The sequence below is a fragment of the Lipotes vexillifer genome, unplaced genomic scaffold, assembly GCF_000442215.2.
Source record: "Lipotes vexillifer unplaced genomic scaffold, Lipotes_vexillifer_v1.1 scaffold117, whole genome shotgun sequence".
Classification (NCBI taxonomy): Eukaryota; Metazoa; Chordata; class Mammalia; order Artiodactyla; family Lipotidae; genus Lipotes; species Lipotes vexillifer.
The window spans coordinates 1,388,002-1,403,012 of NW_006785593.1; the positions used below are offsets into that span (position 1 = coordinate 1,388,002).

Here is a 15,011-nt window from a genome sequence, read left to right on the forward strand (position 1 = left end):
CTGCTGAACACGTGTGTCAGAGAACAATTTATACAAACATTAGCAAAGCAAAGTCCTGTGGAGATGCCAAACCAATGTTTACAATCTTTTGTGGAGCTCAGAAAAGAGCATGGACTTTGAGCTATAGATTTGGTTTCTTTTTCACCAGAGTCATCATTGAAACCTTGGATGGATGAGAAATGGATGAAGTCTTCATGGGAGAGATTATATAAAGAAAAGTGTTAAAGGGTGATAACTCCAAAACCATCTGTGAGAATGGGAAATTCATTGCTGAAGTTTAAATTGCTGAACCTACGACAAACAAAAGCCTATAGAAGCTCATTTAATTGGCCTAGCTTATTTTAAAAAACTAGGGAGTTTGTATTAGAAAGGATTTTTAGGATGGTTGAAAATGTGTATTTGTTTATGTGTGAAGTGTAAATGTAAATATTACTTTGTTAAGAATCTCTTGGTAAGACTTATAATTAATGACACTGGCCTCCCACTTTCTTAATTATTTAAAAGTAGGAAGTTATTACTAAATAGTTTTAGTAACAATAATACCCCCATTTGCATTCCTGGAATAAACTCCTGAAAAAGGTAGCCTTGTAAATTATCTGAGAGAGGGAGAGAGAGACAGAGGCAGAGAGACAGAGAGAGAGAGATGGGGCTATTTTAGTGCCCTATATACATTTAACTTGAGATCTATTTATCTATCACCTATTCACCTATCTATATCTTATCTAATGACCCAAGTTCATTTGTAGACAAATAACCAAAGAAGTAAAATCTTCTAAGGAAAAAACAACTCTTTAAATCCCATGGATGATTATAAAATACTTTCTTAGAGTTATGAATGAGAGCAAAAGAGTGGATTCAATGATGCCACTAAACATGGGAACAATGCTTCATTTGTAACATTTTCTAAATTTAACAGATATTTGACATGTTTTCCAGTTTTGGAGCTGTGTTTTGCTTCTCAAAAGGCCCGGCATTCTGACTGCAGTCTTTCTAAATCCCCACCTCACTAGCTCTCATATCACTAGCTCATGATAATTCTCCTTTCATCTCTTAGTGACAGATCTGAATCACCAGAAATCAGAAAGCATGACTCTGGCAACTAGTTTTAACAGGTCTTGTTCAGTGGCATATACCAAATGTAATTTTTTTGTGTGTGACAGTTTTAATAAAAGTGACGTGAAACACAAGGGATATAGGGTTAGCGATATTGCACCTCAAAAGAGGAGAAAGTTTGGTATGTTACCTCCTGATTAGCAGCAGCTAGTTCTTCTTCCAGTGCAGAGACTCTTTCTAAAGAAACCCTCAGTCGCTCCCTTACCTAGAAGAAAAACCAAAATATGTGCAGTAATGTACATCCCATACATATTAAACTGTGCTGAATCCATTAACATTATCAGAGACAGTCACATATGAAAAAGTATTAAAGTATATATAGCCTTAAGTGCTCAGGAATACTATGACTACATTGTCACCTCATAGCATGACTGTATTAAGGGATTTTCTTGTAAGCAAGTCCTTCTAGTGTTTCGTGACAGAGTTTACAATGGGGTTGAAGATCAACGCCTCTTGTTCTGAATTCTGATTCATAGTAAGTGGAGGCAAAGTTCAAAAGTTTATTATGAATTCATCTGAAAAACAGTCAATGATTAAGCATAAGATATAGGCAAAAAACTTTCTACTTCTTTAAAATAATAACTATGTTTTCCTTTGACATTTAGTACAAAATAATTTGTCTAAAAGCAAAGGATTCTTAGAAGCTGAAAAATGTTGCCCATTGTTCATGAAATTAAGTTTGTATTAGTTAGAGGTCTACATTGTTACTGAGGGATTGGAAAGTATATATCTACTCTGGAATTCCTAAATACTTTTCAGATACCAAAGGTTAAACCATTATATTATATAGAACCAAAGACTGCATATTTAGTTTGAAAGTAAGATTTCCAAATGTTTCATTCACAAATGAAACTCAGAGAAGTGTTTCTTTGATCCTTGCTTTCTTAGAACTTCTAAAATTGTTTTAGTTATTATATGTTCAGATCTATAGATATGCTCCATATTAAATTTGTCAAAAGTAGAAAAGTTCAGAGAAAGAAATTTGGTTAAACTAAAATAAATGACTACAGCAATTTAATTTTCCTTAAAAAAAATCAACAAAGTTTATAGCTTCAATTCAATATGGAATTCATGGTGAGTTTTAGATTATTTATGAATTAACATTGATTTACCATGGGAATATAACAGTGTGCATTTTAATTATAGAAATAAATTATTTAAATGAACATTCATTTTAGTAATTTATTAATGGTATATTTTAATTGATGGTCTTTTTCTTTTTTTAGCAAGATTTAACTGGGGATATAAGTTAAATACACAAAATATCTAAAAACCTAGATACATAGTAATTTTAAAGTTGAAGTTACAAAATTATTTTCTAGTTAGCAAACAAACAAAAAACAAGTGATATCCTATGAATCTAGAATCTAATTAGAAATTTTTAAAAATCTCAATTATTTTAGTAATGTATAATGATAACTGAAATATATTCAGGTGACTGGGTGCACTTAACTCCTGAAATACATCTTGAATAAGAAAGAATTAATGCCTGACTGGAATTTTATATTAATTATACCTAGTTATGTTCAAATTCTCTGAAAATTAGTAATACATATATAAATGGACATTTCATATCAAAGATAATCACAGAGGATCCTTCATGATATTTAAGTAAACCAGATGGGCTGCCAGGTACCAATGCTGTTAGACAAATATCCAATTGTTCATAAAAATGCATAAAACTAATGCTGATTCATAACTGAACAAGAGCTTCTTAGAAGGAAATCTTTAATGATTTGACTTGGGGAATACTTTTTTCATGAGTGCTTGGATAGATGCAAACAAAGTGAACATCCCAAAGGCATGAAAATGAGGAGGATTGCTGATATGTGGAATGCAGATATCAACAAATATCTTAGTAGATGTCCTTGTTATTTAATAGGGATGATTGTAAGGTTTTATGTCCACTTCCTAAAATAGCAGCTATAAAATATGGGTATTCTGATAAAAATCTAAGAATCCTAGTTGATGAGAAAAGCAATATGAAACAGTCTAAATATAAATTAATCTCAACATATGCAACATAATCAGATCACATTTAGACTGCAGTAAAGAGGTTAAGGTACTATATTTAAAGACATACTGATGCATTGGGATGTTCCTAAAAGAGTCATGCAAGCCACATAAGGAGCAGTTGAAACCAGGCTATACTGCGGGTTAAATGTCTTCCTTTCTTTGTTAAACTGAAAATCACAGAAACTGTTCCAAACTGTTTCAAATTTACCACAAGTTAAGCATGTATATTCTTATTATATTGAGACTTCAAGTAGTAAAAATTATCAAGCTTTTCAAACAATATGCAAAATCACCCCTCAATACATTTATAACAGCATTTGCAACTTGAAATTATATTATATACAAAGTAATGAACCTAAAACTCTCTTCACAAGAAAATAAAAACAATTGCTGAATATATTTTGAATTCATGTTATAAATGTAAAAATTGATGTTACAAATATTAATACATTTATGATATGAATGTTTTATTCACATTTATATGAGAATGAAGTATTCTCTCTGTATTTATTTCTTGGGTAAGACTCAAATGAATGAAACATATTTGCTTCCTCTTGCACTAATCTCTGCTAAACTTGGTAAAGGAAAAACAAAGGGAGGATCCAAAGGAGTAATTTCTAGAGTATAAAGGAATCTAACATTTTATCTTGTCTACATAACTGGGACTCCACTGGTAAGAAAAAATAGTATTTCTGACAAGGCTTGTAGCTTTTTGCACTGCTCTGAGCACAGCACCAGCAGAATGCCATAATATCCTTATTTTTCTTGTTGAATTTGGTGTTCTTTTGAAGTTATCTAGACAAGAAAAATCTAGTTTTAATTTTTTCCTAAATATAAGTACACAGTTGATGGTCTTGGCTATATACTTTACTTTTTCTAGTTTTTTGCTATTTAATTACATTCAATTAGTCTATTGTCCACATAGTCTTTAAGATATATTGATTGCTTATTTATGGAGCTATAGTATAACCTCCCAAATACATTTATGTACATCTAGAATTTTTGATTTCTAATTTCAACTGTTACATTTATTTTCTTCATAGTGGTATGAAAAAATAATTAAAGAGAAAAAAATTTTCCCCAAAAAAAGATGTTTCAAGAGAAATGTTATCCCTGAGGATTAAAATAAGTCCCTAAGAATGATGAGTATGTTGCAGGATAAAGAGGGACTTGGATGGAAGAGCATACATTTCAAATTTAAATTAAGGTATGGCAGGGGTTTATTTTGGAATTATCAATCCTGCAACAGAAAGCATCGTGAGGGAATCTTAGACCAGACATTCAAATCCAGTTTGGGCACTGTGATATTAGATCACAGGAATATATGTGGAGTGTACGTAACGTGTTTTGGTTACACTTCCCATGCATACCCAGTATATCTTTTTAAAAAATACTCAGTGATATCTGAGTGATTGAAAAACACATGTACACTGCTCATTTCCTCCAGCCCACAGAATTGGTAAACATGTTGGAGACTTATGTCAAAATCACTGCTGGTCTTAGATAATTGTGTAAATTCTACCCTATAACTCAGTGGATATATAAATGAGGACATCAATAATGAAGACTGCCAGTCATTGTAATTGTCCACAGCTATGCTCAATCTTTTGTATTTTATTTATCTCTTCCTGTGTTCTAAACCTTCTGTGGTAAAGTTGGTAGTTTCTTGTCCTCGATATGATTAATTGCATCTTCTTCTGATATTCCACATATGTTTTAACATAATATCCATAGCACTTAAGATAGAATATTGTAATTACTTGTTCATATGTCTGTCTCCTTACCTCTCCTGATCTACACAAGAAGCTGTGAGCTATTCTTAGGGGAATTGTTTATGAAGGTGCTTAGGCACATATTAACCCCTTAATAACTAAATGAAATGTTAATTTAAATAAGCATGTGAATCAACAGTGTTACCAATATCTTCACTTAGTTTGAAATTTTTGTCAAATGCTGAAATTTATCATTAACAATAACATTCATTAACATTTACTGAGCATTTGCCATATGCTAAGTACTGGCTAGGAGCTTTGCATGTCAGACAATGCTATTAGGTAGGTATTATTATTCTCTTCATTCAAAAGAAGAGAAAACAGACTAAGAGAAATTAAGGTACTTGTCCAAGTCTGTCTAACTCCAAAGCCCAGGATCATAATATTTTTCCTTCAGGCTGTTAGGTATTACTTAGTTGATAATCAGTTCTGTTGCCCTGAACTCACCAATGTCCAGGGCACATGTGGTGAGTTACTAAACCCTATTACAATTCCTAGGGTCACAGTATGAAATACTTCATTTAGTTATGCTAAGGTCACTGAACATCTATATACTAAATTACTTTTAGATACTAAATTGTACTACAACCATTTTCTTCTTAAATGTACTCACGCCCATTAGGTTATTTGTCCTAAATGCTGTTTATTGCCTTCTATTCATTTTTTCATAAAAGCATCCCTCACCTAAGTGATGTGGGAGCACATCTAGGGAACATCTCAAATCACTCATTCTCAAGTCCCTCATTCAAGTCACTCAAAACTGTTAAGTTTTCTCTGAACAGGCCATGTTCTTTTCAAAGCTCTGGGTTAGTTCACATATTGATCATATTGCTTACAGTATGTTTACTTCTCTGCTTAACAAATCCTTACACAATCTAATACCCAGACCAAATGTCACCCCCTCTGTGAAGACATTCTTGACTTTCTCATCACTTCTTCAGGAAAAATTAGTCACAACTTTTCCTGTGACTCCATATCACATCGTCTATATCTCTTCTTACCACTCCCTCTTATTGACATGTGAACTCCAGAACTATGAACTCCTCATTTGTAAAGAAAATGTCTTATCTTTGTGTGCTAAATATATGCCAAGGAGTCTGACATATAATAGATAGTCTATAAATGTAAAGTCTTGCAAATTCTTAATAATGCAGTTTTGTAATAAGAAATGAAATATAATATGAAAGTAGACATTAAATATATTAAATTATTATTTGACATTTGATATTAGTTGATATTATATTCATCAGGGATTTTTATATAATATCCATTTCTGTTTTACTCAAAATTATTCATAAACTAGTTGCCTCTCATACTAAAATTAAAAATAAGATACAATTTCTTCTTAATAATCTAGAAGACAGAATTATAGATATGCTATGCACACACTCCACATAAATCCCCTGCTCTAAGAACATCTGAAAGACTGATGATAAAAATATATATGTATATAAATATTAAATAGAGCAAAAAGTGTCTGTATGCTCAAAACCTATATATAACTGAGTAATAATCCTTAGTTTGGATTTTAATGCTCAGAACTTGTCAGATACTTTACAATGAAGTGCCCCAATTCCCACTGTACAAAATCCTAAAGCCTTATTAATTTAAAAAAATTCACTTTGAAATTTTACAGAATTGAAATGATGTCATAAGCCTTACTAATATCCAAAGAATATTATCATCATATTGGCTTATTAAGGTCCATAGAGCTTATTTGAGTAACAGCTAAGAGAAACTTACAGTTACTTTAAAAAAGACCTAAAGCAGATTTTTCTACTAATACCTTATGCTGTTACCCGCAGAAACTCTTAAAAATGTGTGTTCAGAACTAAGATATTAGAAACCCCCAAAATAAAATTGTATGCTTCTAATATGAATCTCTAAAGGTTAAAGTATTTCCAATTTACACTTCAAGATATGTTTTATTGTCAGTTAATAGTCTCCTATGTTGGCATCTATAGCCACACACTTCAGAGAGGGTAGGGAGGATAGAGACTGTGGGGTGGGGAGAGAATGAGAGAGAGAGAGGGAGAAACAGAAAGCTTAAATGACAATATTAAATTTCAAATGGCCATCTGGACTAGGACTCTCATGTGCCATAATAGAAGTCTTGATAAACCATAGATTCAGATGTATTAAAAAAAGAAAATGGTTATGAATAATATAATGAATGATGAATAATGAATGAATAACGAATAATACCAATATACATGTAATAGTCAGGGTGCGTTTTTTTTTTTAGTGATTTTTCCTGTGGTTCAAACGTGTTCCTCTGAACTGACTGACTTCAGTAGCCAGTAAGAGTCATGGAGGAAGACAAGGAGCTTGATGCTGATGACAAAAGCACAGTTAAGCCTGAACTCTTTTGTCAATACTATACCTTTTTTTCCAGCAGTTTTTTTTAAAAAATTCAGCTTTATTGAAGTATAATTGACATAAAATTGTAACAATCCTTTCACAATACTATACCTTTTCATCCAAGGCCTTGTGGTGCTCAAATAAAGATTTCAGCGCCTTGAGAACCTCAACTTCGCTGGACACTCCCGAGGGGGACTGGGCTTGTCGCTTCACCACCGTCATTCTTAGTGACCTTTCATGTCGTGACACAAGGCACTCCAAATGCTCCAGTAACAGCTATTGGGTTTAACAGAAAATGTAATTATCTTATGGATACAAGTCACTAATACATACAGATGATTTCCATTTTAGTAGATTTCAGATTTATATAGTATCTAATGATAACCTCAGATTACACTACAGATAGCATCAATGAAGCACAAATCTGAGTTCATAAACCAGGGTTCATAAAGTATATTAAAAGTAAATTGCATTTCTATCAAGTAACAATTTACTGAATTTAAAATATAATGTGAATTATATGCATTCTTTTAGAAGATTTAATAATTTCAGTTTAAATTGAGGAGAACTAGAACACACCATAATATGATCCAATAGGGTAATGACTGAAGAACATTGAACAAAGCATGATGATTTTGTTAGAGAATAGAATTGAAAGTCAAAATTAATTTCACTTATATCTGATCATTTAAATTTTTTAAATTGAAGGAAATGAGTATAATCATCATGTTGCTTTAAATGTGATTATAGTTATAATCATAGGTTGTTATAGTAATTATAGTGGTAACACTAATGATTTTATTCACAATTAAATTCTTAGATTACATAATAGAAAAATATATGCAGCCAACTGGAATATAGTAACTGAGATCAGCAATAGTCATTTTGAGAAAAGAGGTTAAAGGACATAATTTTTAAACTGTCTACTCTGGAACCTACATTCATCAGTCAGTGTCTGGTGCCATGATAGAGACTAGGGGAAAGTCCAGTGAACAATGTTTCATTCTGGTTCCAGACTCTATGCTCTAACTTTTCCCAGATAAATTTTGCTTTTAAATGTTCTGTGAATTGGAGTTTCATCTTCATTTTATTTTATGTCAGTTCTGCAACTAAAAGCAAAGATATATGAAAAGAAAATAAAAAACTGTTATCAGTTATTAAAATTTTACTAGTGAAGAATAATATATGACTAGTAAGGAGGAGAGATTTTCAGAAGGCTAGTGAAAAGCATAGGCTAACAAATGATGTGTAGGCAAAATTAGCAGGAGTTACTGAAACAATAAAGGAAAAAGCAGATATAAGATACTGAGGTGGAAAGAAGTAAAGGAAAATTATTTTCTTTCAAGATTTTTCCTAAAGCTTATACTGTAATGAAAATTTTTGTTTTTAACAATGCTACTGTTAATTTCAGTGTCACATATTAGTATCACATTTCTTAGTTCTTAATAAGTTAATTTTGCTATATTCACTGTCACTAATTATGGTTCAATGTGTCAGAAAATTTTGCCTATTAACACAAAAAACCCCACACATATCTGAGATCCTAAAGGTATATAGATCAGTCAGCCAGAGTCATATGTAAGCATCAAAATAATATTAAAAGTTCTTCAATATGAAGATGATACAATTAATATTTTCAAAGAGCTTTTCTTTTATTTACCAATCTCTGATTATATTCATGGTATTCTACTCTCTTGAATTCTACAGATACATGTGTGCATTGGTTAAATCCAAGCTGTTTCACACAGGTTATAGAGATTTGCCTATTTCTCCAACTTTATCTGCTGTTAGTCTTTCTCTGGCAAACTCTGCTTTAACCATGCCAGCCTACTTTCAGTTCTTCAGTCTTCCAAGCCTCTGCACATGCTGTACCCTCTGCCTGAAATACTGTCCTTTGGCTCCTTAGTTGGTCAGCTCTTTCTCACCTTTAAGTCTCAGTTTAAATATCACCCTCTCAATAAAGCATTTGCCCACTACTCTAGGTAAAACATTTGTAGGTCTCTCTCTTCCAAGTCTTCATAACTCTCTATTTCATTCTCTTGCTTCATTTCTTCATATAATGTGTGTAATTTCTTAAAAATAGTTTTACTAAATTTCATTCTATTTCCTCATTGAAATATAAGTTCCATGAGGATAGGCACCATGTCTGTCTTGATCTTTTCTGTATTTGAGTATTGGCTCAGTTCCTACAACTTCCAGAATCTAACCACTTGCCACTATATCCACTTGCCACCTGGGCCCAATACCCATTATCTCCCACAAATTATTATAGTAGCTTCTTAATTGGTCATCCTGCTTTCATCCTTCCATCAGGTTATTCTCAAAACACTATTTAAGTTAAAATGGAAGCCAGGTCATTGATACCTCTGCTCAAATCCTCACGGTCTTCTCATCTGGCTCAAGTAAAAGCCAAAGTTCTCAAAAGTACTACAGGGATCTCAATTCTCTGAACTTATCTCCTATTCTTCTTGCTCACTCCAGTCTAGCTGATTTGGTTTCCTTGTAGCTTTGTTTTGTTTTGTTGTTTTAACATTATCAGACATCCATGCTATTACATCAGGGCCTTTGTGCTTGCTGCTTTTTTCTGCCTAAAACACTCTCTTTCAGACATATGCGTGCCCATCTCATTCCACTGTCTCTTTCATGGTTTTCGTCAAATCTCACCTTTTAACAAGGCTTTCCCTAGTCACCCTCTGCACGAAATATCTCCTTTCCAGTTTGTTTTTCCCCCTTGGCATTTGTCTATATCTAATTCACTATTTACTTTATACACTTATCTTGTTTAAGTCTGTCTCCCAAAAAATAATGTAAGGCCCACGAGGAAATGAAGTGTTTTTATTTACTTTTTTCCTATTTTGCCCATTGCTGTATCTCTCAGTGCCTAGAAGATTGGCATAGTAGATGCTCATAAATTTTTGGTTGAATGAATAAATGAACCTTGATTAAAACAGTAGTTTTTAACAGCTATGGCTATAAGTAACAACTCTTCAGACAAATGGGAATATGGGATATCTGACCCAGACAGATTTGACAAAGTAAAAATTAGATTAACCTCAAAAAAGGGGCGTTGTCTCCCATGGTTCATGAATAACTACTGAAATGACCACCTGAGTTATCCTGAAATGGGGTGTCTCTGACAGTAAGGCTTTGATGGACTGAGTCATATGTACAAAAGACCATTTTGAAGGGCAGGAAGAATATAAGGACAATGAGGTGAGCTGGATGCTTTGAGCTGCATTGAAGAGTTTAAAGAAAGAAAATGACAAGCATAAGGTTTTAAATTTTAGGTCAAAGCTCAGAGAACTCAATAGTTGCTATGGCTGCTCATAACAGCCTCTTATTGAGGTCCCAAGACATAACAGAGAAAAGATAAAGAGCCTGATCTAGGAGAGGTCATTGAATTACAATGTATGATGAATTCAGAGCCTTACCAGGTGTCTTATTTGGAAATGTTGGCACTACTATGAAAATAAAATGGTACCACCAAGAATTAGAAAAAGGAAATTTAGAAAGTTTCAGATGAATCTGATTTACCTTATCCACCAAATTCCAATGGGTCGCCCTGCTTCACTGATAAGCGTCATCTTATTTGTCTTGACAACCATGTATGACTCAATCATTAAGTAGGTGCCTGGCAAAACATAGCCTATGTTCCCCCCTCTTGAATCTGGTTGGGCCTGTGACTGTTTTGATCAACCTGTGCTGTATGGTGACGGTGACAATTTGTGACTTTTGAGTCTACATCCTAAGAGGCAATGCAGTTTCCATCTAGTTCACTGGAGTACTTGTTCTTAGGTCCCAGAGCCACCACACAAAAACTCAATACTCTGAGACCACTGTGCCACAGAGGTCATATGGAGGTTCTCAGATATAAAGTCCCAGTTAAATCTGTCTGTCCTTCAGTCACTCCAGCCCAGGTGCTAGACACAAGAGCAAAGGAGTTATCTCAAAGGTAGATCTTTCAGCCTCCAGATATTTGAGTCACCACCTGAAAATCATATGCTAAAGCTGGTCCATACTATCTTGTGAGAGAGGATAATTTTCAGAAATCTTGTGAGCTGGTAGTTAAGCACAGTTATTGCTGAAGCTTAAATTATGTAAGCTTATGATTTAATAAAATGTTTTTAAAAGATAGTGAACGCTCAAAATATATCACTTCCTAATTATCTTACTATATTATACTATTACTCATGCCCATAGGGTTGTTTACTTCAATGGTATTTGATAGTAGAAATACTATATAATGGTTCACTACTGTGCATCTTTTTCCAACTCTGCATTTAGTGAAAACATGTTGGAAGTTTGAAAACAGCCACCGTGGGAGTATTAACACCACAGAAATTAACAAACAGTATATATCAGTGCTTTTTGCTTTTTCTGATAAAAATAAATCATCTACCAGTCACTAGCCATCAAGTCATCCCAGCTGAGAGCCCAAACCTTATGGAGCAGAGAAGGGCTGTCACCACTGTGTCCTTTATGAATCCCTGACCCATAGAACTGTGTGTATAGTAAAATATTGTTTGTGCCATTAAATTTGGGGGTAGTTTATTATAAAGCAATAGATAATCAGAAAATCTTCCCTAAAGGGACCTGTGACCACGTAGCATGGTAACAGCTAAGGAAAATAGAATACAAAACTATTTTGGGTACTAGCTCTAAGCTAGGACTATATCTTTGGTACCCACTGGTATAAACGCGTTCAATAATCTGGTAGACAAAATGATTCATCCTCTGGATATTGACTTATTTCTTTGGCCACCACAGCATTTGCTCAATGGGCATAAAATAGTGACCATGGTTTCTGGGATAGAAGTTATTCATTGACCTGACAAAATTGGCTTCTCATCATTAAGGTTGATAGGGTTACCACCCCAGCTGAATAGCCAAGTTACTTGCTGTAGCCATCAACCTTGAAGCCCTGACATGGTGCAATATACCTAGAAACAAACTACTCATCTTGAATCAAGCAGATTACATCAATTCCCTTCCATCAGGGAGGCAGCTGTCTTTTGCTACTATAATAAAAACTTTTTCTGGATATGGATTTGCCTTCTCTAATGGCTCTGCCTCAACCAGCAACACCATCTTATTAGATTTTTGCTTAAAATCCTGTTATCATACACAATATTACTTCTGCCCCAAAAAACTCATCTTACAGTGAAAGGGCTAATGCAATTGACTGATGCTCCCAGCCCTGGTTTCACCATGCTATCACATAGTTCAGAAGCAGATGATTCTAAAGAAGGTTAAGTGACCCAAGGAAGAATCTATTTTAATTTAAATTGAGAGGTAACACATTGATAGGTTGGGATGCTATCATCCTGGAATTAGTATACACTCAGAATCAGTGATGGAAGTAAGGTTCAGTTTCTCTGTTTCAGACCCGATATATATGGGTATAGACCCAGGTCCAGGAATCAAGGTTTAGAATTGGAATTTATATTTGCCAATAGGACTTTGTAACCAGTTGGAGAAAACAGGATCTTTCTATTTTTATTGTATCATACACATAGGATATATTATTTTCCCATTTGCTTGTTATATTTTTACCCTTTTACTCTATTTTATATTGGTTATGTTGATTCTGATGAACATTTAAAGTAGTCCATAGGTTACAGAATATTAAGATAAGATTGTGATTTAATGAGAGTAAGACTGTACACACTGAAGAATCCCATGAAGCTGGATGAAGCTGGATACAGTTAACCAGAGGTTATGAACCTTCTTTTTGGATAAAGGGTGATTTTATTTTTGTTTAAGAAGTCTATTTGTATTGTTGGGTAGATACATATCAGTATTGCTGCTATTTAGAATTTTAATATGAAAAAATGGTATGATAAAATCTGGGTGGTAGTGCAGACTGCCATTTCAGGTTGCCCCAAATCTTTTGAGTATACCCTCCATGTTTGCTACGTCTCCACATTCTGAATGCCATCTTCCCACAGTAGGATTCAAGGAACACTTCTCAGGCATGTTTACCACCAGGTGGCAAACATGTGACTTAAGAGCTGGCCAACGAGAGCTTCCTGCACAGGACAGATTCTGAGGGGATCCAGATGAGGAAACATTCTGGGCATGGGACATCCATTTTGCTGGCACAGGTATTAGCAGACGCTGCATGTTTCTGGGACTTGGGGTGTAAAATAAACTTACAAAGCTAAGAAACATGGTCCTAGAAATTGTGCCTGGAAGTTCAGTTTAGAGATTTCTTATATGCTTTAATTAATGCCTTCTTGATTAAAATAGCAAACTGTGTTGTTTTGTGCAATTAAGAACTCTCATCCATATAGCAATAAAACCAATTGTGTTTTTATTCATATAAAACAGACTCCTTAAGGGCTTAAAAATTTGTTCTGAATACTCCTCGATGCCTAGGAAAATATTCTATATAATATATGCTTAGTACTTGTTGAATTGAACTAATAATGAATGTACATTATGTATATTGGAGAACGTGGCCAAAAATGTCCTAATCTAGCATGTTTCTATAGCTTTAAACTTCACATAAAAATAAAAAGGAACTTACATAAGATGCCACTAACAGTCTACTACTTTGTACACCTTCGCTGGAAGCCAAACTTTAATCTAATGTTTCATAAATCTTGCAGAAGGCACTCTCTTTGGTACACTCAAAGGACTGCAGGGACCATGTGAGTGGCCATTCATCTATGCTGGAATTCACTTTAAATGACCACAGCCTATACATGTATACACACAAACATATCATATCGTATATGCATATACACATACTGCCTCACTGGGAATTTTTAAGCTAAATTTCGAAAACTATAAATCTTTCCATTAGATATGAATTCAACATAACCTTCTGTGCAATTATTTTCAATCACATATGGCTTTCAAGTAGAAATGCATTCTGCCCTGTAAATTAATTTGGCCTCTGTAATATGGTCACATAACACAATACTAACATCTGAAAATGAAAACCTTCAAATTGATTGCTTTCATGGTCAGTCCACTCAGCATCCTTTACTCTCAAGTATGGTTTAGATAACCTATGTGTCTTCTAATGTACGTGTTTGAGTCCCACATTGAAATAGCTGTTGGGAGGGTATATGTCCTATCTTATTCACTCTTGTATCAGTCATATCTTGTTGTAGCACTTTTATAAATATGTATACATGAATCCATACATGCACACACATATCTTCACCTGCTTTCAACTACTAGGGTCTTCCTTTCTCAACTGGATTGTATGTTCTACTCATTGAGGAAATAAGTTTGGAGGGAACTGGTTAACTTGTATAAACAGGTTTGTCAAGAATGGGAAGCTCTTCCTCATTAATGGCAGGTGTCTGATTGTATTTGAACATTTATTTAACATAATTATTTTGGCTCAAAACAAAAGGGCATTCAGTCTTTAATTTGAACTAAAGATAACTGTCTTTTTTTTAGTTTATAACCTATGAGATGAAATTACAGTGTAATTATTCATAACTGACATTAAGACTAGCTCTTGAAACCCTAACTTCTCTTTCAAAGTCATACAATAGTTGCATTCTGAAACATTGTTAATAATATAAACCATCCTTTAAGATTTTCAGGCACAAAAACTGCTGAAACAACAAAACAACAATGAAACAACAACAAAACTTTTCTACTCTGATATTAAGAAATAATTATATTAATATTTCTAGTTTTCCTTTACTTTTTCATTAATTCAGGTAATTCTGCCAAAACATAAGTTTTAGTAGTCAATTTGAGGATGTTGAAATAATGGCAGGGAAG

General features: G+C 33.7%; 1 protein-coding gene across 7 annotated transcripts in view; it reads right to left on the bottom strand.

Moving 5' to 3' along the window:
• PPFIA2 (PPFI scaffold protein A2) overlaps positions 1-15,011 on the bottom strand; it is a 474,850-nt gene that overhangs the window by 174,789 nt on the left and 285,050 nt on the right. For 6 of the 7 annotated variants that reach the window (XM_007457669.1, XM_007457666.1, XM_007457665.1 and 3 more), the window contains 2 exons: positions 7,374-7,538; positions 1,244-1,318 (listed from right to left, as the gene is read on the bottom strand). In XM_007457669.1, the coding sequence (XP_007457731.1) occupies positions 1,244-1,318; positions 7,374-7,538 (240 nt within the window). The remainder of the gene's footprint in view (positions 1-1,243; positions 1,319-7,373; positions 7,539-15,011) is intronic. The other variant, XM_007457668.1, reaches the window with a different exon arrangement.